This window comes from Fukomys damarensis, unplaced genomic scaffold (assembly GCF_012274545.1).
Source record: "Fukomys damarensis isolate Sample0158 unplaced genomic scaffold, DMR_v1.0_HiC HiC_scaffold_19, whole genome shotgun sequence".
Lineage (NCBI taxonomy): Eukaryota > Metazoa > Chordata > Mammalia > Rodentia > Bathyergidae > Fukomys > Fukomys damarensis.
Genome location: NW_022900931.1, coordinates 4,931,431 through 4,946,679, shown reverse-complemented (window position 1 = coordinate 4,946,679; position 15,249 = coordinate 4,931,431). Strand labels below are relative to the sequence as shown.

Genomic DNA, 15,249 nt, shown 5'->3' with positions numbered 1-15,249 from the left:
AAAAAAAAAAAAAAAAAAAAAAAAAAAAATGTCTGCTTTGCAAAACCATGTCAAGAAAATGAAAAGGTAATCATATTCTGGGAAGCTATATTTGCAAAACATTATCTGAGAAAGAATATTATTTTAAATATGCAAAAAAAACCTTCAACAATAAGGTATCAAACAATCTAATGAAAACATAGGGCAAAGATCTTAACAGGATATCATCAAAGAGGATGCAGAGATGGCAAATAACCACATCAACAAATGCTCTACACCAGATGTCACCAGGGAAATGTCAACCAAACATGCGATCCTGCTATACACCTAGCAGAGTGGCTGAGACCCGGAACCCGACCACATCAAGTGCTGGCGAGGACCCGGGGCAAGAGGAACCTTCAACCCTCGCCGGTGGGAATGCAGTACACATGGCGCAGACACTGCAGAAGAGAGGTTGGCAGATGCTTGCAAAACCAAACACGATCTTACTATAACATCCAGCAATTATGCTCCTTGGTGTTTACCAAAGGAGCTCAAGACTCATGTCCCCACAGAATGCAGATGTTTACGCCAGCTTCGTTCATAATTGCTAAAACCTGGAGCGACTGAGACACTCTACAGTAGGTGAATGGATAAATAAATGAGTACATCCAGATAAGGGATGCTAGATAGAAATGAGCTATCAAGTCACAAAAAGACATGGGGACCTTAAATGCACATTACTGACTCCCTGAAAATAAGACCTAGCCAGAAAATAATCAGCCTTAAAAACTAGAGATCAAAAGTGCTAGTCCATGGGCCAGGGATTTAGCTCAGTGGCTCTGCTGCCTGCCTCGCAAGCACAAGGTCCCGAGTTTGATCCCTGGTACCAAAACAAAAATCAAAAAGTGCTGGCTTAAATCAGCCTATCCTTGGCCTACCTGCCTTACAGAGTAGGCACTGAGCAAGAGAATAGTGAGGTATAATCTTCTGCAGGACACCAGCTATGTGTCATATCTTGCAGTATAAAGTGTACACCGCAGTATAAAATGAAAGGCCAATCTGAAAAGGCTACATACGGTGAGTTACAACTGTAGAACACTCTAGAAAAAGACAGTGCTATAGAGGCAACAGAAATAGCAGTGGTGGTCAGGAGCAAGTGGGGAGGAAAGGATGAATGAGTGGGGTGCTAATTTTTAAGGGAGGGAAACTACTATATTCTGTATGGTCCTCTAATGACGGGTCCATGTCTCTCTATACATTTGTTCCAACCTAGAGAGCATACAACACCTCAAGTGAACTCCGATGCAAGTTGCAGACGTATGGGATGCATGGGCTTCAGATACTGATATCAACTTTGATAATAATAAGTATGAGATGCTAATCAAAGTGGAGGGAGGAGGGAGGAGGTGTATGGAGGCCTTGTGTGCTTCCTGTTTAATTTTTCTGTTAACCTAAAACTTTTCCAAAAAATAAAGTCTACTAATTTTTTACCTGAATGAAATCAGTGCCCTCTCTAGCATTAACAGTTAAGTTCACGGGTCCCAAAATCACAGTGCTTGAGTTCAAACCCTAACCAATCTACTTCATTTTTTATTTTTATTTTTTATTAGCATGTGTTTGCAGTACCTAATGACCCCATTTATTCTGGGGAGTCGGTGCATGCACTTAATATATCTCAATTTTTTTTTTCATCCCCTGCCCTCCACCCCTGCACTTTCCAAGTCATGGTTCCTTCCCATTTGTAAAACCTCTATTTTTACTTGTTTGCCTTTTTCTATTCCCTTTCCCTTCCCTTTGTGTTTGGCTCCTCCTCCCTGTCTCTTTTTAAAATATGCATTTGAAAAAGGTCTCCATTCCTCCTATTTATCTAATATATATATTAGATATATATATAATAGATATATTTATTATATAATAGACATAATATTTATAATAGATATTTTATGTACCTAATATATATATATTTTTATATATTGCTTCAAGTTTATATATTTTATAGCAGAGTAGTGCTCCATTGTGTGTAAATACCACATTTTCTTTATCCATTCATCTGTGGATTTAGCTATGGTAAATTATATGGCTATAAAGGGTGTGCATGTATCCTGTAGTACACGGCTTTGAACTCTTTCAGGACGATATCTAGAAGGGGAACAGCTGGGTTTAATGGAATTTCTATTTTTAGCTTTTTGAAGACTCTCCACACTGATTTCCATACTGGTTTACATTCCCATCAACAATAGAGAAAGTTTCCTTTTCCCCACATTCTCTCCAGCATTTGTTATTATTTGATTATTTGATAACAGCCATTCTTTCTGGAGTAAGATGGCACCTCAGTGCTGCTTTAATTTGCATTTCTCTAATACGATGTTGGACATTTTTTCATGTATTCATTGGCCATTTATTTGTACTTCTTCTGAGAAGAGTCTCTTCATTCCAGTTGCCCATTTTTTGGACGCCTGACCCATTCACTTTAGAACCCTGTAACTTTTAGACAAATGACCTAACTAATCTGTGTCTCAGCTTCTCCATACCAACTACAGGACTAATGATCTAACGTCATTCATGGAGTTATTATGAGGATTAAACGTCACACAAAATCTCTGGAAGACCTTAGTATGTATTAGGTATTGAAAAGTGCTATCTACCATTAGTGTTTATTTTTGCTAATGAACACTCACGTGAAGAGGAAGGTCTGAATGTATTTCGGAAACCGTCCTTTGAATATACTCGGCATGGTGAAGAGTGGGGTCTTGAACGTGTGAATTTTCGGGTGCGAGGATACAAAGCCCGCCCATCTGGTGTATTCATCATTTTGTTCATTAAATTCCTATGATACAAGAGAGAACAAATTACATTATCTTAAAGCACACGTAACACATGTGGCCAACTTCCCATCCATTCCTTTTCTGAGAGGACAGTTGGAGAGATAAAAATGCTGCTGGCCATAACTGTTGGCCAAGGGTTCAAGGACTATTCTTAACATGAACACAAAATTGTTATTTTGGACTCTTTGTTTTTAGCAGATCTAAAAAAACTTCAAAAATGGGAACATGTCATTTCTCCTACTTGTTTCTCTTAGATCAATGAAAAGAAAGTTCTTTGCAAGAAGCTTTTTAGTTGATGTCTTGTATTCTGGGGTAACTACTTTGAAGATAATGGCACACAGTGGATTAACTATTGTTATTCTCTTATTATTTTGTTATAAATTTTTATTTTTTTCATAAAATAAAAAAAGGAGAAAAACCAAGAAAATAAAGAGGCTTTGGGGAAGGACAGCCACTGACTGACTTCATCATTGCCGACAAGAGATAAACAATGAAGGAGCCCTGAGTGTTCATGAAGTTCTTCCCCGTAAACAGAAATAGGTTAGAGGCACGGCTGAGACAGTGGCAGCAAAAATGGTGACATGGGGACCTCTGCAGTCTCTCTCCTCCATAAGATCCATGAGAATCCCGCAGAAAACCTTGTCAAGATCCCTGGAAATTTAACAAAGACTTGCAGAAATCTGGATAGAATTTATTCGGGGCGGGGGAAGATGGCCAAATTTCAGTATGACCAATAACTTTTGCAACATTTTAATCCGCCCCACTCCCCACTCCACCCATGAGTCCATATAATAGAAGAGATGATGCTGGGGGCGTAGCTCAGTGATAGAGTGCTTGCCCTGAGTTATTCAAGCAAGCACCACACACACACACACACACACACACACACACACGCACGCACACACGCACAGAGTGGAAGAGGGAGAGAGAGAGGAAGTGGGGAGAGAGAGGGAGCGGGGAGAGAGATTGAGGGAGAGGGAGAGGGAGGGGGGGAGACATTGAGGGAGAGGGAGAGGGAGAGAGGGCGGGGAGAGGGAATGAATAGGTAGCACTTCCAAAGACTTACTTTCCCAATAAGGCCAGTATTATTCTGATACCAAAACCAGACAATGCTATCAGAAGAGATGAAAGCCAAAAACCAATATACTGCATGAATATAAGGAAAAATTTCCACAAAATACTAGTCGGCTGAATCCAGCAACACACCGGAAATTACGCACAGCATGAACAAGCAGGATTGATCCCAAGAATGCAAAAGTGGCTGAATACACAAAACCCAGTAATAGAGGCCTTAACAGTAGAACCAGGGGGAAAACACAGGATTGTCTCAATAAATGCAGAAAAAGCGCCTCACAAATCTTATATCCTTTTATAGTAAAACAACAACACCCAACAAAGTGGGAATAAGAAGGCATTTCCTTGACCTGATAAAATGCATCCAAGAAAAACTCACAAATGGCAATAACCATGCTTGATGAGAGACCAAAAGTGTCACCCCTATTACCAGGAACCAGGAGAACAATAACTACAGTACTGCATGGTGCTACATTCCTGTAATCCTAGCATTCCAGGAGGCTGAGGCAGCAGGATCAAAAGTTTGAGCCCAGCCTGGATGACTTAGAGAGACCCTGTCTCAAAATGAAAAATAAAAAAGAGCTGAGGATGTAAGCTTGGTGTGAAGAAAGAAAGACAGAAAGAAGGAAGGAAGGAAGGAAAGAAAGAAAGAAAGGAAAATTAAAAAAAGAAATATCTGCTCTCACCACTTCAATTCAACATTGTACTACAGGTTCTAGAGAGGACACTTTGATAAGAAAAAGAAAAAAAATCCACATTGGAATCTAAGAAGTAAAATGACTTCTACGTGTGATACTATTGTGTACACAGAACATCCTGAGGAATCTAGACATATACAAAATCAGAATGAATAAACAGGGCTAGTGATATTTTGGGATATAAGATCAATATGTAAAATCAACTGTATTCCTACATACCTACAACAAATGGTCCGAAAATAAAATTTAAAAAGCGAATCCACTGACAGTATCATCAAGAATAATAAAACGTGGGATAAATTTGACAAAGGGAAGTACAAGCTATGTATACTGAAAACTATAAAACATTGTAGAAAAATAGGACCTGAGTGAAAGGAAAACTATCTCATGTTCATGGATAGGAAGGCACTGCTCCCGGGATTGCTGCCTTTCTTGTACAAACTGATGCAGTGATTGTACAACTCCTGTGGAGATTCAAAGAATGTGGAAGAGCCAAAACAATCTTGAAAAACAAGAAGAAAGTCGGGGGGCTTTTACTTCCTGATTTCAGCACTTACCACAGTGTAACAGTGATCGAGACAGCGTGGAGCTGACATCACGACGGTCAGAGACGAACGGACCAGAGTTGGCAGTCTGTACAGAAACCCTTACATTTTTCATGAACTGCAACTTCACAGGAAGGCTAAGACCGCTTTTCAATAAATGGTGCGGAGATAACTGAACAGGCAAGTGCGAAGTGAAAAGCTACAGTATGTGTTTAAATTTTTTTTTTAAACATTAACACAGGGTTGGGGATTTAGCTCAGTGGCACCGCGCCTGCCTTGCAGGCACAAGGTCCTGAGTTCGATCCCCGGTACCAAAAAAAAAGGAGGAAAAAAACATGATCACAGCAAAAAACAGTGCCATTAACACTGCTGTGTCCCCGCCTTCATTTCAAACACACTCGTCCCACCGTGCTTGCCTCTTTCTGAAGCAGGTCTGGACGTGCTCTTTCTTGAATGTCTTTCTGAAGGATGAGCGCAGGTACTGCGAAGGCTACTTCTGAGTGCTACCCGACAGAAAGGTGGGCTTGTAAAATGTGACGCTGGGTCCTCATCCGCCCTGTTCACCAGATCCAGTACTGGGTGACTTTGGGCTCCTCCTCCAAGTCAACGTTGGGATCCATCGAGGACCCTGAGCCGGCCAGGACAGCGCAACGAGAGACACTCCGAAAACGGGCTTCCAGAACTGCTTTGGGAAGCCGCAGGAGCAACAGGATGGGTGTGTTTGGAGGGAGGGGGATCGATGACGATGTGTCTTGAACTGTCACTAATTTCTCTTAAAAACTATAATTGAAATTCACCACTGTTTGATCACACCTCCTCATGTGGGGCTAGGAGCTTTACAAGGAAAAGCGGTTTACTGAGCTCACACTTTCGGAGGCTGAAGGCCCAAGTCCGGGAGACCCCACGTGCTGTGAGGCCCCTCAGCTTCCGCCCATCAGTGTGGTGCACACAAGACCGGGGTGACCGCGTGGCATACGGGAAGCACTCTCACTTTCTCTTTTTCTTTTTTTTTTTCTTTTTTTTTTTTTTGGGTACCGGGGACCGAACTCAGGTCCTTGCGCTTGAGAAGCAGGCAGCAGAACCACTGAGCCAAATTCCTGGCCCTCACTTTCTTATTAATAATTAGCTCTCTCGGGAATCCTCCAGGTCCAATGAGAACTGCGCTGATCGTCCCCAAGGGCCGAGCCCCTGGTCACCTAAGCACTTGCACGAGCTCCACCCGACCAGGGTCCCTCCATCCCCTAATACAGCCCCCCAGGACCCCACTTCTGACTCCCAAGCTGCACACTCAAACCATCTCCAAACAGCACGGGGCTCACGACAGTGAGTCCCACACGCAGCCTCTAGAACAGGACTAATTTAACGCGGTGAAAACCAGAGAAGCAGAGCACAGGTAGTCTTGAGAGTGTGGCTTGCAAAGTGTTAGTACAGGTGGCAGATATTTATTAAACACCCTTCTAGGAGACCGGGAGTCAGGTAGAAGTAGGCAGAATCCACCTCCTCATAGGTCAGCACTGTAGCAATGAAAGACACACAATAGCACGGACCACGTGAGCAAGGGGGCGGTAGAGGGATGTTGAGAAAGGTCTGAGGGACACTAGGAAGGAACAACACAGACAACAAAGAAAAAAACAAGAAGACCACTGAAGGTGAGCTGTACCCAAGGGACTCTAGCTCTTTTTGTTTTTTGAGACAGGGTCTTGCTATGTAGCCCAGGCTGGCCTTGTACTCTCACAAATTCTCCTGCCTAAGCCTCCCAGTAGAGGGATTATAGGCCTACACCAAACCCACCTCTAGATTGCATTTAAGATTTACGAAAAGCTATCGCTAGCCGTCCCCTGTCCAATCAGTGACCGCTCTTCCCCCACACAGGTGAGCAGGGCTGAGGGGTGCACCTGTTCTGGGGCCTCAGCCCCTCCTCTCTGTGTCCAGGAGAAGGGCTCCTCCCAGACAGTCAGTCTCTGTGGTTGTCCAGGACCAGGGCTTTCCTGACTCTTTACACAAAATTAACAAGGTCCTCAGAGACAGCAGGAAGTCACTGCCCACCCAAGGCCGGGGGGGCTGGGGACGAAGGAGAGGAATCGTGGTCCCCATGGCCCCTACTCTTTGGGTGGGCGTGGGTGTCTCTGTAACAGCAGCCTTGCTGTGGTTATTGCTGCGGCGTGGAACTGTGTTCTTTATTTTGCCCATAAATCCCCTTCCTAATAACAATAAGGACTGCCAGGATGCTGGCCCTGTGCCTTATTACACCACCTGAGGGGTGAGATAATCACCCAGAAATGGGCTGCCCGTTGTGCTTTTTATTACTTGAATACGAAGTGATTCGATTCAAGAAACACTTAGTGGAAGACAGCATGAAAAAATCATCATCATCATCTGAAAGGATCCCTCCTGATGCCACTGAGCGAGCGGGCTGCAGGAGACCACCCTCTTCCTGCCAGGGCTCTCCCAGTTCTGGATTCTAGCGACGTGGGATCGGAAGGGGCAGACGCAGTGAGACTTTGTCACGAAACGGTTATTCCAGAGCCACTGCGGGGACAATTTGATGCTTGGCCTAAACATTCTGGGTCTAAGCATTTTCCAAGCCACTGTTCTCTCCGCAGTGCTCGCTCTGGGCCAAGACAGAGGTCCAGGAACAGAGAGCAGCTGGAACCACTCCACCCACAAGCAGCTCACCCTCTAACTCAGGGCTTGAAAGCACACAGCAGCATGTTTGAAAAGTATATGAACAAGGCCTCCCAGCCTCTCTCTCTGTATGCTGATGGAAGATATAGGAATTCAGGGTTATCTGGGAGCTAAAACGTTGGTCTCTGGGAGGTCAAGGCAGGAGGATTGCAAGTTCAAGCCCAGCCTGGGCACTTATGGACTTAGCAAGACCAAGCCTCAGAATGAATAATAAAAAAGAGTTGGGTGGGCCAGGGATTTAGCTCAGCGGTTTGGTGGCCTGCCTCACAAGCGCAAGGACCCGAGTTCGATCCCCAATACCAAAAACAAAACAAAACAAAAAAAGAGTTGGGGATATAACTCAGTGCAAAGGCCCTGGGGTCAATCCCTAGTACCAAAACAGAAGGTTGATTTTGTAGAAGAGAGTGGAAGAGTGGGTAGCAGAGGCTGGGAAGACACGGTGGAGAAAGGACAGCCAGCGGGTACCGGAGGCAACTGATTCAGACACAGAAATGGAAAAGTTGGAGGTGACAGGCACGTACCCCACAACTCAACTGACAGGCATCCATTACAATAAAAATGATATCAGGAATTCGGTCTACGGGACACCTAGTCTTCGTGTCTATGAGTGTGACCCAGCCCACCCCACTTGGGGTGTACAGTCTCCCCACCAGAGATGTCGCCCACTAACAAATGAAGGAGAAGTTTGACCGCTTACAGCTTCCTCAAGCAGAACAGCATTTTTACTATTATTGACATTGTTAGTCACGAATGCAGTTACTGTCCATTTTCTAAAAATTAATTTTAAAGAGGCTGTTCGAGCAGGCTGTACCTTTAAAACAGCAGTGCTCAGGCCAGTGGTGCCAGCCTCCCGCTCTTCAGAAAAGTACATTCTCAGGCCCTGCCCAGCCCACCTCTGGGGTGGGGAGCAGCCAGCCGGATTGTGACCACTCTGAGACTACTCCTTGCCCCTAAGGCACCTGAAGTTGGGTGACAAATACGAGTCTATGTGCTCTTTTGTAAAGAGGATTTTGCTTAAAAATATAAAGTTCTGGCTGGGGATTTAGCTCAGTGGCACCCACCTGCCCCGCAAATGTAAGGTCCTGAGTTCAATCCGTGATACCAAAAAGAAAAGGAGTATAAAGTTCTGTTCTTGCTTTACAGCCAAATGAAGTGCTCTCACCGTGGACTAACTAGAACCAAAATGGATAGAGGATCTAAATATCAAAATAGAAGCACTCAGGGACTGGATTTCGCTCAGTGGTGCCGCCACTTGCCTCACAAGTGCAAGGTCCTGAGTTCGATCTCCACTACCAACAAAACAGAAGCACTTAGTCTACTGAAGATAAAGACATAGGTGTGCGTAAGGACTTTCTGAACAGAGCCCTGGACCCACAAGAAATAACATCAGTAATCAACAAATGGGATTTTATCCAATTAAAAAGCTTCTACACAGCAAAGGAAACAACCAACAGAGTGAAGACACAACCTATAAAATGGAAAAGAATTTTGCCAGCTACTCCTCGGACAGAGGACTCATATCTAGAGTATATAAAGCATTCAAAAATTAGGACCCCCCAATCAAAAAAATGGGCAGTTGAAATGAACAGACACTTCTCAGAAGAACGACAAATTGGCCAATAAATACACGAAGGTAAGTTCGACGTCTATGGCCCTTAGAGAGATGCAAATTAACACAACCCCAAGATTCTGTCTCACTCCAGAAAGAAAGGTAACTATCAGGAAAGCAAATCCTAACAAATGCTGGTAAGGCTGCTGCAGGGTGGGGAAGAACCCTCGTACATCGCTGCTGTGAATGTAACGTACTACAGCCACTGTGAAATCGATACAGAGATTCCTCAAAACAAACTAAAAATATACATCCCATGTGACCCAGCTATTCCATGCCTAGGTATCGTCTCAAAAGAGTTAAAGACATCATGTTACAGTGATCCATGCAATACCCATGTTTATAGCAGCAAAATTCTCAATAGATAAATCTTGGAAGTGGCTCGTATGTCCATCCACAGATGAGTGAACAAGGAAAATGTGGTATTTACACACCGTGGAATACTATTCTGCCATAAAAAAGGATAAACTTGACTCATGTGTAGGTAAACGGATGCCCCATGAAAGCGTAATGTTAAGTGAAGTAAATCAGACTCACAGGCTTAAATATTACACGGTGTCACATCTTATGTGAGAAACCTGACGGGGCCGGGGATGTAGCTCTGTGGCGCCACCGTCTGCCTCACAAGCGCAAGGTTCCTCAGTTTGATCCCCAGTACCAAAAAACAAAAAGAAACCTGAAGTATAAGTAAATTAAAGAGAAAAATAAAAGGTAACAGGAAACAGGGAGATAGATATCTTCCTAAAGGGAAAGAGAGCAGGGGATGGAAGAAGTGGAAGGGAAAAGGAACGTGACAAGCAATAAGCCGTGTCACATACATGCACCGGCTCCCCACCATGAACGTAATCATTATGCACTGCAAACACGGAGTATTAAAAATTAAAAAGAAGATGTTCCAAATGCGAAAAAAAACTGAAGTGAAACACCATCAAATATTACAGGCAGACGATTCTATTAGATTCAGCTAGCAACAGCCAAGCCCCTATTGGGTGTTACTCTACTTAAACTATCACCTTGACAACCTTGTGAGCCACAAGCTCTTATCCTTCTTTTTAGAGGTAGGGAAACTAAACTCCAGAAAAGAAAAGCCAAGCGAGACCAAAGCCAAACTCTCCCGTTGTGCCAGCATGTGTGTGTGTGTGTGCGTGTGTTTGTGTGTGTGCGTGTGTGCGTGCTTTCATACACATGCGTGTGAGTGACCTGTGTGCTTTCTTTTATATACAGGGTGGAACAATGAAGACCATGTATATTTGATAGGGAAACAAGAAAATCTAGGTTCCAATCCACAAGAACCATAACCTGGAGTTTGCAAAACAGTCTCTTAACCCCACAACCTACTCAGAAGAACAGGCAGGAAATTAGCAGCGAGGCATCTACGTGAATCATTAAGATCCCAGGGTGCACAGAAGCCCTGATTAGCCTCATATCCAGCTTAATATCTCAGACACATGGCAGCCTCTGGTGCACGGAGCTAAACGTAGGAATTAGGAGATCGCAAGTTGATTTGCAAGTAGTCTCCAAATGATAAGGTACGGGGGAAATGATTCAGGCCATCACCCAAATTCAGCGTAGCAGAAACAGCGCGGTGATAACTGACCAGCCTCCGAGCCGGCCGCCCCTCTGGCCTGAATCATCACCTTCCTCCCCGGGGTCCTGGATTCCTGTCCAGCCTCCCTCCTTCCTCCCAAACCTCAGCTTACAGATGGCTTCTCTCTCTGCCCAGCTTCCTGGTCTGTCCACACACCACAAGACACACCTCAAACGGGAACCTCAACCAACACCAAATATAGCACACCTCTCAAAGTGAACACAGCTCAGCGGATTACAAAGGGCGATTGTAAGAACATGTAGAAACATGAGGACAAGGTAAAGAAGCAAAGGACCTGGACGTGGTGGTACACCCCTCTAATCCCAGTGCTCAGGAGGCTGAGGCAGGAGGATCACAAGTTTGGGCCTCAGCCTTAGTGACTTAAAGAAACTGTATTTTAAGAAAAAGCACATAAAAATCAGCGGGGCATGTAGCTCAGTATGAACGCAGACAGAGAGAAAGAGAGAGATAGAGAGAGAGACAGACAGACAGAGACACTGAGAGACTCACTGGTAGGGATGCATAACTACAACAATATAAATATGTGCTGTCACACGTGGACATATATTCAGAAGACACAGCAAAAGGTCTCCCCTGGATGGTGGAGACACTGGTCCTCTTTGTCCCAAAGTTCTTCAGGAGGGCATCACAGCCAGCTCGTGACCCGGCTCCCGCCCCATGGTGCCCCTGGCTGTCACCAGCAGGTCTTAGCCTCCGGGCACAAGGCCACCTCCCTGGAGAGGGACTCCCCCACACCGCTCCCCACGACTTGTCAGTCCTCCTCTACGCGGGGAATAAGAACGAGGCACTGGGCCGAGGATGTAGCTCAGTGGCGCCGCCGCCTGCCTCACCAGTGCAAGGTCCCGAGTTCGATCCCCGGTACCAAAACAAAAACCCAAGTCATGCACCAGGCAGTAACTCCATGTACCCAGCCATGCAAGCGCAGCCCAGAGCGGCCAGCACAGACCTGGAGCCCCAAAGCGCTGAGCACAGGAGGATTCCACAGTCTTCCAGCCAGAGAGCACGCTTCTCCGGACACACACACCACACTCCGGGTCCTCACCACGGGTAGCACACACACTGCCATCTATTCACCACACACACACACACACACACACACACACACACCCCGTAAGCACGCCCTGCAGATGCTCACCAGGCTCACTGCAAACGCCGCACACGCTCACACACCCCACATCCTCTGCATCTGGCCCGAGTTCACCCTTCCCCAGGGTAGAAGTCCCCGCATCTGCCACCACTCTTTCCCCCAGCCTCTGCTGGGGACCGGCGCCTGGTGTCAGGGAGTCTCTCACACCCGTGTCCCCCTTAGGCCCTGGATGTTACGGGCGCAGGCCCCATGGCTGTGTGCCCGCAAACCGTCAATCCTCGAAAAAATAAAAGAAAATAATTTGTCTTGGGAATGGAATGGAATACGTGTGCTTCTTACATCTGTGTGAACGCCTTCTGCCCCGGAAAACAGACCCTATACAGAAAGACTCCGTCGTTTTGTTTGTAATATGCTTTCTCCACCAGGGACACAGAAATGTCCTTTCAGGAGCTGCCTGGGAACCTCAGTGTCCCCACCACACAGGTAAGACGGAAACGGGGCAACCTGGTCCCGTCAGAAACCCTGACCCAGAGTCCGCTGACAGGCGGTGGACGCTGTTCCCAGACTGTTGTGCTCGCCGCCTTCTAAAATAGAAGCGCTGGAGACCATTAAAGCCCCTGTGAGCGACAAGGAGTGGTTCTCACATCCTATTTATAGTCACCCAGGTCCAAGAGTCCCCATCCGGATCCACCGGAGGAAAGTTTCAAGGGTTCCCGGCTCCTGCCAAGGGACTCAAAGTCTAGAGGCTGCTGCCACCTAGAGGACAAAGTGGGGACCGGCTGCAGGAATCCCGGAATTGGAATGATTACCAGGAGGGCCCTAGAACATTTGGGCCCAAACATCAACCTTTAGTAAATGCTTGTTGCATGAACAACTGGGACAGGAAGTGGGGACTGGGCCGCTACCAACTTTCCCTCGAGCCCTGCAGCTGTGCACAGAGAGGTGGCCTCACCATACTCAGAGCCACAGGGGTGACACCGGCGCTGGGGACCCAAAGCAACTCACCTGGCTTTGGTGCTGCCCGACTTGGTGCTGTTGCCTTTGGTACTGTTTCGTTTCATTTTTCTTCACGATAAAATATTTTGGAATTGGAGAGTTCTGCAAAATAAGAGCACGCTGGGGTTAGTACGGCCAGGCAGGCCCAAAGGTCCCACAAGGCCTTTGGGTGGTTTGCACGGTCCTGGAGGAGTACAGCTGTCTGTGCTTCTGCGAAGCGCGTACTGCACATGCATCACACCAATTGCAAGGCTGGGTGTGTGTGTGTGTGTGTGTGCACCACATGAGGGTGCTCCCTGTCCCACTTTCCACCCTACACACACACACACACACACACACACACACACACACACACATACACACCATCACCACCAGCCCCCCTTTCTTCCTCACAATAGCCAGGGTGCTCATTTTCAAAATGCAGATCACCCAAGGCCCTGCTGCTTCTGTGGGTGCAGCCTCAGCCTCTATTTCTCCGTCTCCTCCTGCTCTGGGCCCCTGAGCCTCTGCACACTGGCCTTTCTGACTCTCAGACGTGCTCCTCCCTACACAGATGCTTCTCTTTTTCTATGTGGTCTCCTCCTCCTCCTGGACCCCTCTCCCTCTCCTTCTCTGGCTCCTGAGTGCCTCCTCATCCTAAATATCAGGGGCTCTCAGAGCTGAGTATCCCCGAGGATGACCTGGTGGCCTTGTGAGGTACACAGTGCTGGGCCGGCTCTAGATCAGGGGTGGGAGTAGGACCTGGGAACCTGCACCCTCTGCGCACTCCCAGCGTACGCCGCGCTGGACACAGCCGTGAGCAGTCTTTCTTGGATCTCAGTGCCAGTGTCACCTCTTCCAGGGGCCTCCCGGATGCACTGTCACAGCAGCCTGCATCGCCCCTCTCAGCCCTTAAATTCAGTCAGCCTAGAGCTGAGTTAATAACATGGCTGCACCACAGGCCCTAGGCCAGCGATGAGTTCAGAGTTCAGAACAAGGGCAGGAAGTGGCTCCTGATCCTGCAGCCTGGCAACTCTGCCCTCTTGCTGAACCCAAAAGCACAGAATCTGTTCCCTGTTCTCTGCACCCCAATCCACCGGCCATCCATCTCCACTGAACCACAGACTTAGCCACTTCGGTTCCCCCCTCCCTCTGTGGCTAGGATTATCTTCCTTCTAAAAGCACAGAGAGTTGTTTTACTCCCTTCCTTAAAAATGCACAATGCTAAAGCCAGGGGTTGAGCTCAGTGGCACTGCACCTGCCTTGAAAGCACAAGGTCCTGAGTTCCATCCAGGGTACCGAGAAAAATAATGCACAATGCCAAACGTGCATGTGTTCAAACTTCACAGGCCTACTCACCAAGAAGAAAGAGGAATGTGCAGAGAAACTGGCAAAATACGAATCAAGTTTTTATCTTAATCAACATTAGCTTACTGGCTTAAAATTGATACCATGCCAAATTTAAATTCCCGGTTTGGTTTGGTTTTACTTTTTGAGGCAGGGTCTCACTATGGAGTCCAGCCTGGCCTTGAACTTACTATGTAGCCCAGGCTGGCCTCAGATTTATAGTGAGTGCTGGGGTTACAGGCATGTGCCACCAGGCCCGGCTGAGTTCCCGGTTTTGATCACTGGACTCCGGTTATTCTGTGAGACAGTACCGCTTGGGGGAGTTGGGAGTACATGGGAATCCTCTGGGCTAATTCTGCAACTTTAGGTGAATCTAAAATGTTTCCCCACAAGATTTTTTTTTAATGCAATACTATACTCCTGGACGTACAAACTGAAACTTGAGCTCTCAGTTGTGGAGGGGATTGTTTACATCACCAACAACTGGCCAGGTCAACTCAGGCAGAAGCTGTCCCCTCTGCGTGGCACCATCTTTACCCCATGCTCCGGGCAAGCCATGGGCTCCCGAATGCCGCTGTAGTTCCTGCTTCTCCTGGAATGTCCCCCACCCTGGTCTGCCTGGCACTGTCCCTTCCATCCCCAGACCTTCCTAACCTCCTAAACACAACTAACCATGCCATCACAGAGAACCTACTCCTACTGGTTTGTTGGCTCCTTGTACTTAATGAAGAAAAGGACAGGGCTGGGGATTTAACTCAGTAGCAAAGTGCGAACCTTACAAGCACAAGGTCCTGAGTTCAATCCCTGGTACCGCAAAAAAAAAAAAAAAAAAAA

At 46.6% G+C, this 15,249-nt stretch overlaps 1 protein-coding gene across 7 annotated transcripts in view; it reads right to left on the bottom strand.

Moving 5' to 3' along the window:
* The window catches only part of Efcab6 (EF-hand calcium binding domain 6), a 210,288-nt gene that overhangs the window by 188,690 nt on the left and 6,349 nt on the right, over positions 1-15,249 (bottom strand). For all 7 annotated transcript variants that reach the window (XM_010634367.2, XM_010634369.3, XM_010634370.2 and 4 more), the window contains exons 2-3: positions 13,099-13,191; positions 2,640-2,788 (exon numbers count right to left, since the gene is read on the bottom strand). In XM_010634367.2, the coding sequence (XP_010632669.1) occupies positions 2,640-2,788; positions 13,099-13,154 (205 nt within the window). In that variant the 5' untranslated portion in view covers positions 13,155-13,191. The remainder of the gene's footprint in view (positions 1-2,639; positions 2,789-13,098; positions 13,192-15,249) is intronic.